At 40.3% G+C, this 21,138-nt stretch overlaps 1 protein-coding gene across 1 annotated transcript in view; it reads right to left on the reverse strand.

Annotated features, from left to right (window-relative positions):
• Positions 1 to 21,138, reverse strand: part of LOC146808751 (cell adhesion molecule CEACAM5-like) — a 460,313-nt gene that overhangs the window by 420,690 nt on the left and 18,485 nt on the right. The window contains exon 3 of the mRNA XM_085614788.1: positions 13,845 to 14,123. Within this exon, the coding sequence (XP_085470914.1) occupies positions 13,845 to 14,123 (279 nt within the window). The remainder of the gene's footprint in view (positions 1 to 13,844; positions 14,124 to 21,138) is intronic.

The raw sequence follows: 21,138 nt of genomic DNA on the forward strand, positions 1-21,138 counted from the left end.
GATAAATGGAGAAGCAGGTGGTATAGAAAACAGGATGATGCTTCAGAGAAGACATTTTCAGCATTCCCTGTAAGAGAAAAAGAAAAGGTAGTGACAGAGTACCCTATGAAAGAGATTCCTGGAGGAGGATATGTGCATGTCCCATAGACAAGACAGGATATTTTGTCTTTTACGAATGATTTCCCTCGACTGCGTGAGAAGCCCATCGAGTGGTACAGGCAGGTAGACAGATTTGTGAAATTGTCAAAAGTATTATGGATTGATTTGAATAGTCTATTTGACATAATAGTACCAGCAGACTTGTAGACAGAGTGCAAGCTTATGATTAACTGGCCAACTCAAGAATACCCTAGGGATCCTAAATCACGAGCTCCGGACCCTGTGGTAATGAAGAAATATGAACAGGTTATGGTATTTTTGAAAAACAAAGTGCCCCCTAAAGAGACAGATTGGGTAACAATTGATCGAACACATCAGGAAGGAAAAGAGTCAGTACATGCATATTATGAAAGGCTGATTTTAGCTTTGAAACAGTTCAGTGGAGACGAGAACCTGACTGAAAAGGATTTGAGTCATTTTGTATTTTGTATTTTGGTTTACGTCCAGAAATTGGTGACATGATTAAACAGCATACTGTTGATTGGCAAAATAAGAAAATAGATGAAGTATTAAGACATGCTAAATACTTTAGTGATAAGATTGAGGCAAAACAGCGAAAATTGAAAGAAAAGGCCATGTGGGCACAGGTAAAAGTAGCGGAAAGGCAGGAGGCTCAATTGGTAGAACAAACAAATAATACAGGGATGAGACAGAAACTTGGCCCAGGAAAAGGAAAAGGGAATTTTAATATAGAAGAAGCTAAAAAGAAGTTCCCATGCCACAATTGCACTAACAATGAAAATCCATCATTGAATCCACAGGTGCAGAATGAGGTGAGTGGTCAACTGCAGCAACAGCAGCAGGTGGTTACCCCACAGAATCAGGTGCCAAAACCGCCTTTTCCGCAGAGCAGAAACTGTCAGAAGTATAGTAACGAATCGGGATTCTACAATGAAGAACAGGTAAATAAGTTGCCACGCGCTCGCGCTGTTTCGCAGTATTGGCTGCAACGCGATGAAAGTGATTCAGAAGAAAGCTATTGACGGTGCCGAAGGGAGGAAGAAGAGTGCGTACTTGGCGCAACTCTAGAAGTAGACCAGACAGGACCATTTGTAGATGGAAAAGTTAATGATGAATATATTACTTTCCTAGTCGATACTGGTGCTACTCGATCAACTGTTAGATCAGCTGATGTTAAGAATCTTCCTCTCTCGGATGAAACGATCCAAGTAGTTGGGGTATCCAACAGACAGATAAAAACATACCTTACGGAACCAGTAAAAGTTAGTATAGGGAAATTTCAGAAATGCACCGCTTTGTCGTGTGCGACACATGTCCTGTAAATTTGTTAGGAAGGGACCTGCTGTGTAAAAATAATTGCACTATATTCTGTACTACAGATGGAATAGCATTTGAAACACAAGATGAAGATGTACTGTATAAAATGACCATAGCTAACAGAGAAAATTAGGTTACTGAAACTTATGCTGTATTTAACCCTGATGAATTACCGAAAGAATTGAAACAGACTGTAAAGGCGGAAGTTTGGGATTTCACTGGAGAAGATGTAGGACTAATGAGAAATGTGGATCCAATAAAAATAACTGTAAAGGAAGGAGTAACATAACCAAATGTTCCGCAATATAGATTGACACCCGGGATAATTGAAGGAGTAACTCCCGTAACTAAGAAAATGATCAGGCTAGGGATCCTGAGAGAAATAATGAGTAGTTCATGTAATTCACCAATAATGGGACTAAAGGAGCCTAATGGAAAGTTCAGAATAGTGCAAGATCTGAGAAAGGTGAATAAAATTGTGGTATCATGTTGTCCCATTGTACCAAATCCATCAGTGATCTTATATCAGATTCCTCATGATGCAGAATGGTACACAGTGATTGATCTGTGCCATGCTTTCTTTTCTATCCCATTGCACCATGACAGTCAGCAAATTTTTGCATTTCGGTTTGGCGAGCGTATTTTGGCATGGTGCCGAATCCCACAGGGGTATACAGAAAGCCCCTCAATCTTTAATCAGCTATTGAAGAAGTCTTTGGAAAGTCTAGAAATGCCCGAAAGTTCAGTATTAGTTCAGTATATCGATGACCTCCTTGTGGCGTCGAAAACACGTGAAGCTTGTGAGGTAGACACTATAGCGTTGTTAAACCATTTGGCAGACGGAGGATTAAAAGTGTCACCAGCGAAATTACAGTTTTGCAAAAAGGAAGTACAGTATCTAGGACACAACATTGAGAAAGGACTGAGGAAAGTAACAATAGACAGGATCAGAATCATAAAAGGAATGAGAGCTCCCATGACTCAGAGAGAGGTGAGAATGTTCTTGGGAATGGTTGGATACTGTCGTCTGTGGATAGGAAATTTTTTCTTGATTGCAAAACCTTTGGTACGACTGACAAGAAGTGATGTAAAAGATCCCATTGAATTAAATAAGGAAGAATTGGCAGCATTCAAGAAATTGAAAGATGGTTTGTGTGAAGCACCTGCATTAGGTATGCCTGACTATGAGAAAGAGTTTGAGTTGTATTGCAGTGAGAGAAATGGATGTGCACTTTCTGTGTTGATACAGAAGCATGGAAAACTGAGAAGACCAATTGCGTATTATTCATCAATGCTTGATCCAGTGGCTGTAGCTTTACCTGGATGTTTGAAAGCGGTAGCTGCAACATGCCGAAATTTGGAGCAGAGTGAAGGAATTGTGATGGGATATCCATTGAAAGTGTTTGTACCTCATGATGTGGCGATCCTTTTAACAAGGAGTTGTACTCAGTATATGACACATAGTCGGCTGACTAAGTATGAAAAGGTCATATTAGGTGCAACCAATGTAAGTCTTGCGAGATGTCAAAATGTGAATCCTGCAACATTGTTGCCTGATGCTGAGAATGTGGAAGAGAGAGATGAAGCAGATCATGATTGTCTGCATGTACTTGAGTTTTGTACAAAACCACGTCCAGTTATAAAAGATATACCTTTGCCAGAAAGTGATTTTGTGATGTTCGTTGATGGGTCATGTTTAAGAACAGAAGAAGGAGTGCTGAGTGCAGCATATGCAGTGTGCACAGTCGCAGCAGTACTGGAAGCATCTTATTTGAAAGGAGTAAAATCAGCCCAAGTAGCAGAACTAATGGCCCTAACTAGAGCATGCAAGATTGGGAAAAATGTGAGAGCCAACTCTGGCTACAAAGAGGTTTCCTGACCTCGAGTGGAACTCCCATTAAGAATGCTGAAGTGGTTGGAAAATTGCTTGAGGCGATACAGCTGCATAGACAATTGGCTGTGGTGAAATGTGCTGCCCATAGTCAAGGTAGTGATTATATCACTACTGGAAACCGATATGCCAATGACATGGCACAATATTGTGCACGCAATAAAAATACAGTCAATCGGACTAAGGAAAGGGAAATGTTTTCTTGCTCCTTGATGTTCACTAACATTGTGGGAACTTGGGAAGAAGTGAGACAATTGCAGGAAGAGGCAGGTGATGAAGAAATGAAGCAGTGGATAAAAGCAGGATGTGCACCAAGAGAGAAGGATCGTGTGTGGGTCTATCGAGATGGAAGACCAGTTATGCCTGATAGCATGATGTCTACCATGGCACGGATGTATCATGGCCAGGGACACATAGGGAGAGATGCTATGATCAGGTCATTTAAGCACCTGGTACAATCCAAAATTCAGACTTGTAGCAGAAAGTCTATGTCAGAGATGCTTAATATGTCAACAGTATAATCCTTGAGGGAGGTTCTGGACAGACCAGAGCCTGCGTGAATCACAGCTAGGACCCTAAGGTCTCAACAGAAGTAAACCAAAAAATATACAAACTGTGCAGTAGATATACAGTGAAGCAAGATGCAAATAGTATAAAGAACAATAAACAAGTAACTGTTTTTGCCACTGTTTGTTTGTATTAAATAACAGGTTCAAATGATATTGTTATCATCCCAATACATCAATTAGGAATTTGTATTCCAATTCAAATTAAATTACATCGTTCAACTGTGTAAGCTTTCGTTTGTGCCTGATTGGTGGTCAGGTCTGCAATGTCTTTCCACGACATTTTTGTTAACGGGTGCTGGACCACAGGGACTCAATAGCATAAGGTTAGTGTGTGGTTGAGTGGGCCTGCACACCTATTCTATATACTGGTGTGTTGTAATAAAATTTAGAAAAAAATCTTTAGTGTGTTTTAAGCGTGCTTTCACGCGTAGGGATGTGAGTCTACGTCCCTATGTGTGACAATAATTGAGGGAGGTTCTGGACAGACCAGAGCCTGCGTGAATCACAGCTAGGACCCTAAGGTCTCAACAGAAGTAAACCAAAAAATATACAAACTGTGCAGTAGATATACAGTGAAGCAAGATGCAAATAGTATAAAGAACAATGAACAAGTAACTGTTTTTGCCACTGTTTGTTTGTATTAAATAACAGGTTCAATTGGTATTGTTATCATCCCAATACATCAATTAGGAATTTGTATTCCAATTCAAATTAAATTACATCGTTCAACTGTGTAAGCTTTCGTTTGTGCCTGATTGGTGGTCAGGTCTGCAATGTCTTTCCACGACATTTTTGTTAACGGGTGCTGGACCACAGGGACTCAATAGCATAAGGTTAGTGTGTGGTTGAGTGGGCCTGCACACCTATTCTATATACTGGTGTGTTGTAATAAAATTTAGAAAAAAATCAAGAAAAAAATCTTTAGTGTGTTTTAAGCGTGCTTTCACGCGAAGGGATGTGAGTCTACGTCCCTATGTGTGACAATAATTGAGGGAGGTTCTGGACAGACCAGAGCCTGCGTGAATCACAGCTAGGACCCTAAGGTCTCAACAGAAGTAAACCAAAAAATATACAAACTGTGCAGTAGATATACAGTGAAGCAAGATGCAAATAGTATAAAGAACAATGAACAAGTAACTGTTTTTGCCACTGTTTGTTTGTATTAAATAACAGGTTCAATTGGTATTGTTATCATCCCAATGCATCAATTAGGAATTTGTATTCCAATTCAAATTAAATTACATCGTTCAACTGTGTAAGCTTTCGTTTGTGCCTGATTGGTGGTCAGGTCTGCAATGTCTTTCCACGACATTTTTGTTAACGGGTGCTGGACCACAGGGACTCAATAGCATAAGGTTAGTGTGTGGTTGAGTGGGCCTGCACACCTATTCTATATACTGGTGTGTTGTAATAAAATTTAGAAAAAAATCTTTAGTGTGTTTTAAGCGTGCTTTCACGCGAAGGGATGTGAGTCTACGTCCCTATGTGTGACAATAATTGAGGGAGGTTCTGGACAGACCAGAGCCTGCGTGAATCACAGCTAGGACCCTAAGGTCTCAACAGAAGTAAACCAAAAAATATACAAACTGTGCAGTAGATATACAGTGAAGCAAGATGCAAATAGTATAAAGAACAATGAACAAGTAACTGTTTTTGCCACTGTTTGTTTGTATTAAATAACAGGTTCAATTGGTATTGTTATCATCCCAATACATCAATTAGGAATTTGTATTCCAATTCAAATTAAATTACATCGTTCAACTGTGTAAGCTTTCGTTTGTGCCTGATTGGTGGTCAGGTCTGCAATGTCTTTCCACGACATTTTTGTTAACGGGTGCTGGACCACAGGGACTCAATAGCATAAGGTTAGTGTGTGGTTGAGTGGGCCTGCACACCTATTCTATATACTGGTGTGTTGTAATAAAATTTAGAAAAAAATCTTTAGTGTGTTTTAAGCGTGCTTTCACGCGAAGGGATGTGAGTCTACGTCCCTATGTGTGACAATAATTGAGGGAGGTTCTGGACAGACCAGAGCCTGCGTGAATCACAGCTAGGACCCTAAGGTCTCAACAGAAGTAAACCAAAAAATCTACAAACTGTGCAGTAGATATACAGTGAAGCAAGATGCAAATAGTATAAAGAACAATGAACAAGTAACTGTTTTTGCCACTGTTTGTTTGTATTAAATAACAGGTTCAATTGGTATTGTTATCATCCCAATACATCAATTAGGAATTTGTATTCCAATTCAAATTAAATTACATCGTTCAACTGTGTAAGCTTTCGTTTGTGCCTGATTGGTGGTCAGGTCTGCAATGTCTTTCCACGACATTTTTGTTAACGGGTGCTGGACCACAGGGACTCAATAGCATAAGGTTAGTGTGTGGTTGAGTGGGCCTGCACACCTATTCTATATACTGGTGTGTTGTAATAAAATTTAGAAAAAAATCTTTAGTGTGTTTTAAGCGTGCTTTCACGCGAAGGGATGTGAGTCTACGTCCCTATGTGTGACAATAATTGAGGGAGGTTCTGGACAGGCTCTGGTCTGTCCAGAACCTCCCTCAATTATTGTCACACATAGGGACGTAGACTCACATCCCTTCGCGTGAAAGCACGCTTAAAGCACACTAAAGATTTTTTTCTAAATTTTATTACAACACACCAGTATATAGAATAGGTGTGCAGGCCCACTCAACCACACACTAACCTTATGCTTTTGAGTCCCTGTGGTCCAGCACCCGTTAACAAAAATGTCGTGGAAAGACATTGCAGACCTGACCACCAATCAGGCACAAACGAAAGCTTACACAGTTGAACGATGTAATTTAATTTGAATTGGAATACAAATTCCTAATTGATGTATTGGGATGATAACAATACCAATTGAACCTGTTATTTAATACAAACAAACAGTGGCAAAAACAGTTACTTGTTCATTGTTCTTTATACTATTTGCATCTTGCTTCACTGTATATCTACTGCACAGTTTGTATATTTTTTGGTTTACTTCTGTTGAGACCTTAGGGTCCTAGCTGTGATTCACGCAGGCTCTGGTCTGTCCAGAACCTCCCTCAATTATTGTCACACATAGGGACGTAGACTCACATCCCTTCGCGTGAAAGCACGCTTAAAACACACTAAAGATTTTTTTCTAAATTTTATTACAACACACCAGTATATAGAATAGGTGTGCAGGCCCACTCAACCACACACTAACCTTATGCTATTGAGTCCCTGTGGTCCAGCACCCGTTAACAAAAATGTCGTGGAAAGACATTGCAGACCTGACCACCAATCAGGCACAAACGAAAGCTTACACAGTTGAACGATGTAATTTAATTTGAATTGGAATACAAATTCCTAATTGATGTATTGGGATGATAACAATACCAATTGAACCTGTTATTTAATACAAACAAACAGTGGCAAAAACAGTTACTTGTTCATTGTTCTTTATACTATTTGCATCTTGCTTCACTGTATATCTACTGCACAGTTTGTATATTTTTTGGTTTACTTCTGTTGAGACCTTAGGGTCCTAGCTGTGATTCACGCAGGCTCTGGTCTGTCCAGAACCTCCCTCAATTATTGTCACACATAGGGACGTAGACTCACATCCCTTCGCGTGAAAGCACGCTTAAAACACACTAAAGATTTTTTTCTAAATTTTATTACAACACACCAGTATATAGAATAGGTGTGCAGGCCCACTCAACCACACACTAACAGTATAATCCTGGCAGGAAGATAGTAGTGAGTCTAGGGACAATTGGCCGAGAAGGAGGGCCTTTTACCCGAATGCAAGTAGATTTCATTGAAATGCCACCTTGTAACAGATTGAGGTATATTTTGGTTATAGTCTGCCTATTATCTAGGTGGGTGGAAGCATTTCCAACAAGGAGAAATGATGGGATGACAGTAGCAAAACTACTTTTGAGAGAATTCATCCCCAGGTTCGGGTTCCCAGTGACCCTTGAATCAGACAGAGGAGGACATTTTCATAATGAAATTGTAAAATTGATTAGTGAAGCATTGAATGTACAACAAAAACTACATTGTGCCTACCGACCAGAGGTTTCTGGTGTGGTTGAACAGATGAATGGTACGATCAAAAATAGAATTGAGAAAATGTGCTTGGCCACAGGTATGAAATGGCCTGATGTCTTGCCTTTAGTACTCATGACCATTAGGTCAATTCCAGACAGAACTACAGGGTTAAGTCCTCATGAAATCATCATGGGACGCGCCATGAGACATGTGTTTATACCCGTCAACAAGCTGATGACTATAACTGATGACATGGTATTGGAATACTGTAAAAACCTGGCTGACGCAGTTCATTCTGTGTTTCATCAGGTTGGAGCGGATGCCACCACCCTTGAAAAGAAGCCAGCCCATGATCTAAGCCCAGGAGACTGGGTAAGGATTAAAGTCCACAGAAGAAGAAACTGTTCGGGTCCAAGGTGGGGAAAACCAAGACAAGTCATTCTGACCACGACAACAGCTGTGAAGTGTGCTGGACTGAAGAACTGGATCCATGCCAGTCATACCTTGAAAATACCAAATACAGTGGACAGCACAGAAAAGGAATATTATGATGAATCAGAGTCAAGTACTGATTCAGATAACGAAGAGCCAAAACCACAAGAAAGTTCTGAAAGGGGGGAGACAGAATCAAATCTAGAATTGGTCCCCAGAAGTAGCTCTCTGAGAAGAAGATTGCAGATGTCAGATACCAGTTCAGATTCTGAAAACGAACAAGGGACACAAGGCCCTAGAAAAGAACATAGAAAGAAGAAAGGAAAGGATAACGAAGAAGCAGTGAAAGAAGTTCAGGAAAAAGAAATTCCAGATGAAAGACTGAGAGAAATTCCACCTGAAATAACAGATTTAAGTGAACAAGGGACAGGTACAGAGAGAGAGGGACAGATTATTGCGGAAGACCCCCGAGAAGGTGTAGGGAATTGCAACACCCAGTTAGGTGAAGGGACAAGTAGCCAGCAGGAAGAGTGCGTGTCGGAGACCCGAGGAGGGACAGAAGTAGGGAAAACCAAACAAGTGGTGGAAAAGAAAATCGTTGAAAAGAAAAAGCAAGTTGAGACAGAATCTGAAGAAAGTGAAAACGAAAAACCTGAAGGTCGAGTTCTAAGGAAAAGAGCTTGGAGAGATGAAAAGAACAATAAAGGAGGTAAACTGAAAAGAGTTGCAAAGGATGATGTGTGGACAAATAAAATAAGGAAATTGAGATATCGGCTGACACGAGTGAATTCACCAAGAGCTGAACAGGTGAATGAAGTGACAAGCCAAGAAAAATTGAAAGAAGAAGAAACAACTCAGGATAAAGAAAGTAAAAGAACGAGGAAACCTAACCAGAAGTATAGGTCACCGGAATGGACGTACGTGGCTCTGCCTGACAAAGGAGAAGAGGCAGATAGTCAAGGAAATCCAGAGGAGGCTGTACTGGAAGTGGCTAAAGAAGAAGAAGAATTAGAGATCCTGAGAGTTATCTTGTCCGACATTGGGGAAGAAGAAACGGATGTTCAGGAAACTCTGTATTTGGATAACGAGAGGGAAGTGAAAAACGATGAGATGCCAAACTGAATAAATCTTGGAAGTTGTTGATGGAAAAATAATAAATTAAGTAGAAAAACAGATACTGGTAAAACCAAGTAGGAGCTTAGAGCTCTGGGTTAGAAAAACTAGTTGTGAAGTAAAAGAGGCTAAGTCAAAAGACACGATCCAATTTAACACAGATGGCTAACATAGATAGTAGCAAAGGTAGATGTACATTCATGAAAGATGGTGTAAAATGTGTTGTTGTTGTACAGGATTACTAATGCTTCTATGGAGCATACTTGCTCTTTTGATTTCTTTTAAGGTTAATGTGTTTTCGAAATTATTGTATGAATATGTAAAAACCATGGACGTAAGCGACTGCTACGTATGCATGCAGTTACCTGCATCTGTGTCAGAAGGAGTGACTTATCACCACCTTCCAGCAACGTATGGAATAACATGTAGTGTAATAGCTAGTTTATTTTATCAGATAGGTAAATTAGAATATTATTTTTCAGATGTAGATAACATTTTTGCGCAAGTGCCTGCTAATAACAAACTAAACAAAGTAAGACCTGCTAAGGTATTAGGTGAATTTTTCTTAGAGACTAAGGAACTAACATTAGAATATATTTTTAGAAACAATTTCACTTGTAGTTTGAAGAAAGAAGAAGAGACATTTTTAGACATGGTTGAAGAAAGGAGACTGAAAATGCAAAAAAAAGTGGCAGAAGAAAAGGTGGAGAAAACAGTCTGGGATATAGAAAGGGAAAAACATTTGAAAGGAGAAGCTAGTCCAACTATAGCTTTAGATTGGCCTCAGAAAGGGAAGTTGTGCATTAGAAGGAATCAAACTGCATATGATAATTATTTTGTAGGTAATAGTGAGTGCCATGATACATACCGAATCACGGGTGGATGGGGTTTTAAAGGTGGAAGAGATCCAGTTTTCCCTGGACTATATTTTATCTGTGGGAACAGGGCATAATATTGTTTGCCAGACCATTGGTATGGCACATGTTACGTAGGCCTGGTTTTTCCGAAAATCTTTCACATGGACAGAGGAGAAGATGGTGTACATAGTTTAGGTAATAATTTAGTACGTAGTAAAAGAGAATCTTGGGCAGAAATTGTGGGTGATATTTTTGGAGCATTGATACCAGCAGTGGGAATATCACTGAATGCAAACAAAATTAGAAGATTATCAACAGTAGTGGATCGCTTGTCAACAAGCACCGCTGGAGGATTCTTATTGGTAAATACTGAAATGGTTGCCATGCGTGCTATGGTAATGCAAAATCGACTTGCCCTTGATATATTATTGGCAAAAGTGGGTGGAGTCTGTGGAATGCTGAAAGTTCAACATTGTTGTACTTACATTCCATATGAAAGTAAAGATTTGAAGGTCTATATTAAAAAAACAGAATTGCATGATGAAATTGTACCACTGGAGGTTGAAGGTGTTTGGGAAAAGATTGGAAAGAAAATAGCTGCTATTAAAAACTTTTTAGTAAAGATAGGTAGTACCTTTATTGGTAAAATATTGTTTCCATTAACATGTGTGATTTTCATATTATTAGTGATTAGATTAGGTTGTGTGTGTTGTAAAAATAAGAAAAACAAGAAAAGAATAAAAAGAGAAAAATTGAAAAGAAAGGACAAGGATCAAGATAGAGATTTGGAAGAGATAACATTAGAAGAATGGAAGGAGAGTTTGTATAAAACAGCAAAAAGAGAAGATTTGGGTGAAACTGAATTATGAATAAGAGCAAGAACGCTTTTCGATTCTTTCTGTGAAAATTTTGTGTTGTTGTGGTGATAAAATCACCAAAGTGGGGATTGCTGGATCGGGTAATTCTAAAAAATGTTTGTATACCCCTCCATTTTGCATGTTTACACTAATTAGATTCATAAATTATTTATAATCGAACTAATGGATTGGAGTGATGTGGAAAATACTTACCAACTTTACTAATATATGAATTACACGTGGGATTTGCATTTGTATGGCCTAATTAATACGTGAACTAAATTATGTACGCATACTAATTATAGACAATTAGAAAATTGCTTGATATATGTTGCTTTGAGTGATGTAATTGTATTTTGTGCTTTATTTAGTGAGTATAACCCGCATTAAGGTGTCGATTCCGATCCTGTAAAACCCGGGTACGAATCGTCGTACGGAGCGTTTTCTCCGTCCGACTCGTACCCGTGAAAACCCCCTTACAAACCCGCAAGTACGATTCGTACAGAAATACCATTTCTGTACGAATCGTAAAAAACACAGTGCGACTAAAATATACATACAAGTCTGATCCGGGACAGCGCGTACGCAACATTCGCACGGAGTCAGGCAGCGTTTTCCGGACCAGCAAGTACGATTCGTACCCACAGCACTTCGCACGGGAAAAATTTTACAGGGCCCAAAAAGTGCCGGAAAAGCTATGTACGCCGTGATGCACGAGGAAAAGGAGGCCGGTACGCACCGTACCCCCACCCCCCATATGTACGGTGCATACCCCCACCCCCGTATGTACGGTGCGTACCCCCACCCCCCGCATGTACGCACCGTACCCCCACCCCCGTATGTACGGTGCGTACCCCCACCCCCTGTATGTACGGTGCATCCCCCCACCCCCCCGCAGGTACGCACCGTACCCCCACCCCCGTATGTACGGTGCGTACCCCCACCCCCCATATGTGCGGTGCGTACCCCCCCACATGTACGCACCGTACCCCCAGCGCGTACATGCAGGGGGGTGGGGGTACACACCGTACATACGGGGGGTGGGGGTATGTATTAATTACCATTTGTGTTTCTTTGCTTAAGTTGACCATTCGGAGTGGCCACAAAATGGCTGACTTCCATATCTGACGAACCGACTCCATTTCATGAGGCTCTGGGTGAAGTGCGCATGCGTCGCTGCTAGCAACTGTGGCCTGGACCTGACCCCAGAAGAACATGTACCATCCAAGGACAGTCTGGGCACTCTGCCATACTTTTATGTGAACCAGAACTGACAAAGGTCATATACCAATAGACATTTTCGTGTGAAACCAGAAGGATGATCCCTGATTCTCCAATCAGCGAACTCGGATGTCAAAATTTTGATACTTGTATCATCGATTTTACTATAAATTATGGTAGAATAGAGAGGTGGCATGGCTCGTTTCCTATTTCCTGATGTTATGCTGACGGAGAGGACGGTGACACTGCAGGACAGCTGTTTCCCTGAATCTTTGACAGACTGAACTGATGACCAAATTCTGACTTAGAAGACGACAATTAGCCAGAATAGGTAAATATGACGATTGGTGATTTGAATAAAAGAATGGCCTAACTTGCATTTATTAGATAAAGATATTTGGATTAATCACTAAAAGAGTTGGCTTGTTTATTTATAGAAAATGTATTATACTGAAATGATTAAGAATTAGAAATTCATTTAAACCAGCGACTAACAGATCCACCGCCAAAATTATGAGAGGAATACCCAAGGTTGGATTTAAGGCCTAAATGAGCTACGGAAGGTACTGTAGATGTGTTTACTCATTAGGGTATAAAGAGTATTTCCTTTCATAACAGCGTTTGGAAGATAATCGCCTCCTGGAAACACAGATTGAATGTGAGTGTATGTTGGTGTTATGGGCCCCACCAGCGAATGTATGGAATGTGTGTGTTTGTAATATCATTGGTCTGTGACGGATAGAGGGATTTTGCATTCCACGCTGCAGCATAACTACTGCACAGGTTCAAGTTCTAGCAGAATGAGTGGGGATACACAAGAGTAATCCTATTTTAAGAAGCCTCAGCAAAGACGATAGAGCATCTGCAGATGAAAGTCACCAGAAGAGCTGGAGGTCAAGCTCAGGCCTACATGGCTCAGAAGCAGCAGGTAAATGTGCAAAAGAGAGGGTCAGGAAAGTAAATGTCTTCAGTTACATGTTTTTTTTTTGTAACAATCTTGTGCTTTTTATGTCATGTTATAGTCTGTCGATGAAAGTTCTGAGTTGTTCAGAGTGTTATGTCTGGATACATAGTGAACCACCTGATTTTGAGTAGCAGGTGTAAAATATCCCTGGTAAAGTCCCTGAAATCAATAATTCATCTGTGCTAAGGGACCGGTTATTCTCAGATCTACATATAATTCACAGCTCTGGGAAGTCAATCAATGATTCTTGAGATTATGGGGATGGAAATACCAGCTTTCATTAGTATATCTGCCCTTCATATCTCCACCCCTTAATTCCAAAAATCTCATAATGTGGCCCTTTTCTTTTAAAAGAACTACATATCTAGTTTAGTTCTTTTTAAGATATAATGTTAAAAAGAACCCACATTTTCAGTAACTGACGATGATAATGAGGAGTTTCCTAGTCACACTTACAGCTAACGGTGAGAGTGTATTGGCTGCTGGTGGAATGACTGACAGCGTTGGATGCCCCGCAGGTGAAGTTGGTTCCTGTGTCATTCCTGGTGCAGGGTGAAAGAGTGAGTGTCTGGCTGTTACTAGTGATATTAATCCTTCCTCCAGAAGTAATCAGTTTGTCATCCTGGTACCACTGATAGGAGACGTCTGTGCCCGATGCATTGCAGACCAGAACCAGTGATCCATTCTCTACCGGGTTCTGAGTCACTGCTTGAATAACGGGGATAGAAACATTCTCTGTAGAGAAGAAATGGGTGCAAATGTGAATTATTCTGATGCATTTCTCTATTCATGGCCTCTCCTTCCCATCACCATCCCCATCTATCCTCCTTGGAGCATTCTCTCTTTTTTCAATCCTCAAATACCTGTGGGTACTGGAATGCTATGCTTCATACCTGTCAATTACCCTTGCGTAAATGGTATTTGCCAAAATTTGTTATACGTGCATTGACTTGTTTATGTTTAATGCCCTAAACATATATCTTGCTAATGTATTTAGTTTGGAATTATGGATTTATCTTTAAGGACCGCCTAGACGGACCATAATGTGAACTTGTTTTTGTCTGTAAATCTTCATTAAAGATCACGGCTCTCTGGTGCTTGACAGGCATATGGAGATGACAATTAATTCGCCACTCAAGAGTTAGTTCCAGATATTCTCAACATGGCAGCAGCCTCCCATCCCCTACTCATAGCCAAAATATTACATAGATGTCAGTCATTCGACTGTACCAACATCTAGACAGAAGTGGACATTGAGAGATTATATATATTCTGAACTCCCAGTTGAGCCACTGGTTTGACAGAATAAGTAGGTTGATATTTCAAATAGGTACCAATATTGATCTCTTTACAATGCAAACATCTCTCCTCTTATCAGTGATCGGCACTCTTGATCATGCAATTCCAACAGGGTAACTTGAACTCACAGCTTCAGATTTAGCTATGAACTGGTTCGCATATTTTCTTTCAGAGAGTAAGACATGGTGACCACTACTTCCTTCCGAAACCAGCCTCCTCTGCATCACTATATTCACAAATTATATTTAGTATTTACATAAATCCTCTACTCACTGTCATTAGATGGTCACCCTCTATTCATAAACAGATGACAAACAAGACTGCTCTATAGCCTGCAAGAACCTTTTCAAGTTTTTTCTAGGTGTCAAGACCCCTCAGCTGGTTCAAGATTCTCAAACTTCAACATATTTAAAATTATGCTAAAGGGACCAGTACCAGAAAAAGCACCTGAAATCCTCAACATACAGCACAGCTAGCAGTGAAACCACTCTTCATTGGTATGGTACTCTACTGATTTACTGGAATTCACTCCAGGACTACGATCGCGAAAAGGCTGTCTAGAACCTCTGCCACCAAGGGCCCGATTCACAGAACTAACTTAAGACAAAATCCTAAACTTACTACTTTTGGTATTCACATAAGTTAGGATTTTGTCTTAAGTTTGTCTTAAGAGAAACTTAAGACAGACTTAAGACAGACTTAAGACAGACTTAAAACCGACTTAAGACAAACTTAAGACAGACTTAAGACAGACTTAAGTTAGGATTTTGTCTTAAGTCTGTCTTAAGTCTGTCTTAAGTTTGTCTTAAGTCTGTCTTAAGTCTGTCTTAAGTTTGTCTTAAGTTTGTCTTAAGTCTGTCTTAAGTCTGTCTTAAGTCTGTCTTAAGTTTGTCTTAAGACAAACTTAAGACAAAATCCTAACTTCTGTGAATACCAAAAGTAGTAAGTTTAGGATTTTGTCTTAAGTTAGTTCTGTGAATCGGCCCCCAAAGGTTTAGGGCCTGAATTTGATTTTGGTGGATGGGATATTCTATCACAAAAGTGAGGAATATCCCATCTGCCATATTAGAAGTGCATTATATCCTATGGCACTTGTAATACGGTGGACGGGATATCCGTCACGTTTGTGATGGAGTATCCCATCCACCAAGATCTAAATCAAACCCTTAGTCAATGTACCAACATGAAACAGAGAACTCGGCAGGCTGCAAGCTCCTGCACTCTGCTGAGAATTGCATGAGTAATGTGCATATTAGGTAGAAATCAGTCCTATGAGACTCACGGGTACAGTTAGAGGACCCCAACACCGCTTTTATTATGTATAGACACTTAAGGAACTCTTACTAGAAATGTATTATTGTACGCTTTATTAAAATCAAAAGCATATCCTAGGGCACCCAATATGAACAGTAGTGGCTATGAAACTAAACAAGATAGTGGTAATGATATTTGTAAACAGTCAGAACAACAGAAAATATCTTAACTTTATGACAGAAAGTTAGGATTTCACTACATTAGCAACCCCTAACCCTCCCTAACCCTACCAACTAAGCTGATCTAAGCCCCAAAAAGGGCCTAGAGTGAGTTTCATATATAGCATTGGCCACACTTGCACATTTAGAACACCTTAAGTGGTGCTCAGTAGGGAGACAGCAGTTGTCTTTATCTTTGGGACTCTGCAGCTGTAATGTCCTCTGGTAGGCAGATAAGCCAAAAGGCAGACTGAATGTGCCTTTTCTGTAACCTTCAGCACTAAAAGGTGTTTACAGCTAAAGCTCTCATCTGCACAAACCTCAACCTGCAAATCCAAGATTGAAGTTCCTCCTTAGCTTACAGATTTGTAATACAGCTTATATACTCTGCCTTTAATATGTTCAATGTTTTTAATAAAAAAACATTTATATTGAATCTCCCTTTAACCTTTCACCTACTTACGTTCTCTGAAACATTGTTTACTGTTCTAGAAACAATAACGGAGAAATCAAGCTAGCAGATTCTATGAAACTTTAATGTCTATTTAAACTAATACCTTAAAAATCAAAATATCATGCAAAGCTAGAGTAACCATGAAACATTATATTTGAGAAAGCTGAATTATAAAAGTGCACTAAAACAAATATTTTATGGACATTGGCAATTGTGCATTTATAGTTAAATAAATACACCAAAATAAATTAACATATATAATTCAAAAGGGAATACTTAAACGAAAAATATTTGACAATTATATCATCCCTGCAATGATAATGAAGCATACGCAATGAACATATATATATATCTTTCTTTCGTTATTTGACTGTGAACAGCTATTAAAGCACTAAAACAGCAAAATCTATCAGGAAAAATACGAAAAAATACAATAATATTTGATTTTTGGCATGATTAAAGTATGAGTGAACAAAAGGACTAATATAACCACTTACTGCATTATAAAATCTAATTCCTTAACAGAGCGTTGACTCCCTTAAGCGGACAGCTGGGCGAAGGAACAGTATCACGCACAAACGAGACTCTTCGTCAATAGGTTTTCTAAGGAAGATATAGGCTCTACCACAGTATCTAAAATGTCTTTCCTTCAATAAAGTAACTAAAAACGTTTTGGTAAACAGCTAATAGAAACTGCAAAAAAATAAAAAGTGCATCGTTTGTTTTGAAGTGCCATTACAAGGGCATATCCTCGACTCGAGATTGTGTTTGTAACCCAATATTTCAAGGTATCAGCCCTAAAGCGGAATAATAGGGAGCGCTCCCAAATGTAGGACGTCACAGCCCTGGATTCATCCCGTAGCCTTAAATAGGTTGCTAAGGTTCTTTTTGATGATTCAACCTTAATCCCGGCCTCCACAAACCTTGCCAGTAGTAATGAACGCAGCCATTTCTTGTCCAGATCTAGACATAGAGAAGGATCTGAAAAGATATGCCCAATCTTCATTCCCTCCAATTCTTTTTTAACATAAGCTAGCCAAGGTATTAGTAATCCTTCATCGCAGGCCAAAGAATCGGCCATTATAGCCTTTGTGAGCGATAGTGCTTCCATCTGCCAAACAACCATCCACAACACAACGGGCCTTGTGCTGATAAAATCACTCAGATAAGTCAATTCACGCTCTCTACGGCAGATATAGTGAGGGGTCTGTAGTGTTGGGCCTCAGGCCAAATGGCGCGGAAATGAAGGACGCAGACACTGGATCTGTAGTACAGTAACTGGCCACAAGCACGTGCACTCGGGCCCTTTTATTGACAGGGCCACGTCACTCGTGGCACCCTTGATGGATGGGTGTGGGGGTGCAGTGTGTCCAGCCCTCGAGGGAGTGGCTGGGGCTACAGCTTCCTGTGAGTCACTAGAACGTGTCTCGCAGGACACTACAGGGTCGAGATGGGAACTGACAGAATTCTCCTGCAAAATCTATTTCCCTCTTTTTATAAAATGGAGCAGTCTGAGGCGCCCCAGGTTGCTGCTCCATAAGTTGCAATTGGTAGGCATTGTACCTTATAGATCTGCAACAGGGGGCTCAAAGACCTGCTCCCTGCGATACTTGGTGAGTTCAATAAGGCCAGAGTTTTAGCCTGATTTGGGATAGATGTGGAGCCCATGATCCAGAGACACAGATAGTAATGCCCAAATACGAGAAGTTCTCAATATTTATGAGTCTGTTGGTATCAACAGTAATGCTAGGTAGATTTACATTTTGTAGGCCACAGGCCATGATGTACGAGTTCGTAAAGTTAGTCATCAAATCCAGGTTAGCCATAAAACTCACAAGGCAATTACCCAGGCATCGCAGAGCCATTAGGGTTTGGGCCATTAAAACAGCATTGTCCGCGTAACTTAACGTACGTGGGGAAAGGAATGCCGTTAGCCTTCGGCACATCCTGCGTACAACCAGTTAGTTGTAAGCTGAGGTTGTTAATAGAAAGGATAAAAAGCAGGGGGAACGAGCACACAGCCTTTGACTTACTCCCCGCTGGGTCTTGAATTTATCTGTGACTTCACCACCCTAACTGAAACTCAACCTTGCATTTATGTTGTTGTGCACGGCTAATAACATATGAACAATATTTCAATCTAACCCCAGTTCTAATAGGCATTTCCAGAGCTTTGCTCTGGTAAAACAATCAAATGCTCTGCTCTATTGTGCCGACTCCCGCACGAAAGCCATATTGGCTATTATGTAAGATATTACTATTGGATTGCCCAGTCATTAATTCTGTTATATAAGATCCTAGCTAGAATCTTTGTAGGAATGTCTATTAACAATATCGGTCCGTAACACCGTGGGGTAGAGCGGTCCAACTCATTAAAATTGGGGCTATAGTTGAGCTTTTCGAATAGCTCGGGATGTTAGATTCTGTCAAGTTGTTCTACACATTGGTTAATAAAGGGGCCCGGGAAGTGATATTAGATTTCATTACATCTATCGGTACCCCATCACGTCGTGGGGCTTAACCCCCAGTGCTCTGTGAAATAGCCATAGTCACTTCCTGCAGCGAAAATTTTAAATATTCTGGACTGATCACCCAACCCACCGAATAACTCGTGCCTTTTTCCTTTGATCCAGAATAAATTTGTGAGCGGTTAGCTAGCCAGGTCTCACTATTTATATGGCAGCTTATGTGAGACAACCTATGATCAAATAGTCGCATGTTGTTTACTGCATCCCAGAAGAAACTACTATTGTTGGTCTGGGTAGTGATCCTCAAAAACTCCCATTGCTGAGTAAGGATTTCATTGCACCTGTGACTTTAAACCAGCATTTATTGCTTTCGTAGGGAGATAATCAAAGCCTGTGTATGTATATATTTATGCACAATGAAACATGAAAAAAGCAAGGCTTTAATATCTTTTTTCTATTTTAACCATTGCAGCCTGATACAAAAAATTAAAAAATATTTCAAAGGCATTAAAAGCATAAAGCCAATTAACAAAATGATTATATGGGCAAGCATCAGGAGCTTCTAATTGTCTCCATTAAGTTAATGTTTTTATGAGAAGATATGGATGTTATGAAACCTGCATCACCAAATAAGGCGGTACATAAAAATTATGATGATACTTCTGGATTGAATGAGGCCAAAAAACTGTAAACTTCAGTGGAAGTTTTTTTGGATTTTCTCCAGATGTAGTTGATGATGAGGAAGCCATAAGCCTTTAAAAAAATGAGCACACTGAAACATCAGGTGAATAAGGTGTCAAGGGCAGTCAAGTGGCGACGTATGAGAAAGTTTAAATATTTTGCCAAGACCTTTAAACCTGAAAATGAAGAATCTGTTGGCCGGATGCTAACTGGGGTAGGGATAGGTGGCAACACATCCGATGGCATTGGAGCACTATCAAATATGGCTTCTTTAATGATGGCCAACTGTATTGTGTTACACTATGCTTGATGCACTCTGATCTGTCAAAATATTTCACAAATGTCAAGAAATATTACTGTTGGGTGGTCCAATACAATGTCCTTTAAACAGTTCATGTACCAGAGAGCAGGGAGCTTGAAACTTATAAAATGAAAATGTTCAACATCTCCCATTGCATTTTAGAACAACAGCTCTGGGAGATGGGTGTCAGGGGTGTGGCCCTGGACTGGCTCAGAAGTTATCTAACTGACCGAACTACCGCTGTACAGATCGGCACCCTGGTCTCCCGCAGTCAGCCATTAAAAATGGGAGTCCCTCAGGGCTCCATTTTAAGTACCATGCTCTTTAACCTCTACGTGAGATCTCTGGCCAGAATGATCAGGTCCTACGGTTTCAATGTGGTGTCATACGCTGATGACACCCAGCTATCGGTCACCCTAGGCCCTGATCCCACCAACACTAAGATCCGTTTTAAAAACTGCATGACCCACATCGATAACTGGATGCATGCCAACCATCTTCAGCTTAATGGTAGCAAGACAGAGGTCATTCTCTTTGGTGGGGCACACAAATTTTGGTCGAATGACTGGTGGCCCCAGAATTTGGGTCCATGTCCATCTCCAAAACCCGTGGTGCGGAACCTTGGAGTAATGATTGATAACCAGTTGTCAATGAAAAAACATAAAAACCATATAATCAGCAGCTGTTATGGAATAAAGCGCTATCTGCGTAAAATGTTTCATTGGAACCCAACTGATTCGAGGAAACCACTTTTCCAGGGACTAATCATAAGTCGTATCCACTATGGAAATGCCCTGTTGGCCTCCATCAACGAAGAGCTCCACTCTAGGCTTCAAGTCTTGCAAAATACTGCCGCCAGACTTGTTCTAAACCTCCCTTCGAGGTCTCCTTCAGCGCCTAGTCTGAATACGCTCCATTGGCTCCCTATTAGAAAGCAAATCTGTTCCAAGATCCTCTTTCTGGTGCACAAGAACATGTACGAAAACGGGCCAACCTACTTCGCAAAAACACTCACCTGGTACCAGCCAAATAGGATGCACAGGTCAAGCACCAAATCTCTCCTTACCCCAAGTAA

The sequence above is a fragment of the Triturus cristatus genome, chromosome 7 (genome assembly GCF_964204655.1).
Source record: "Triturus cristatus chromosome 7, aTriCri1.1, whole genome shotgun sequence".
Classification (NCBI taxonomy): Eukaryota; Metazoa; Chordata; class Amphibia; order Caudata; family Salamandridae; genus Triturus; species Triturus cristatus.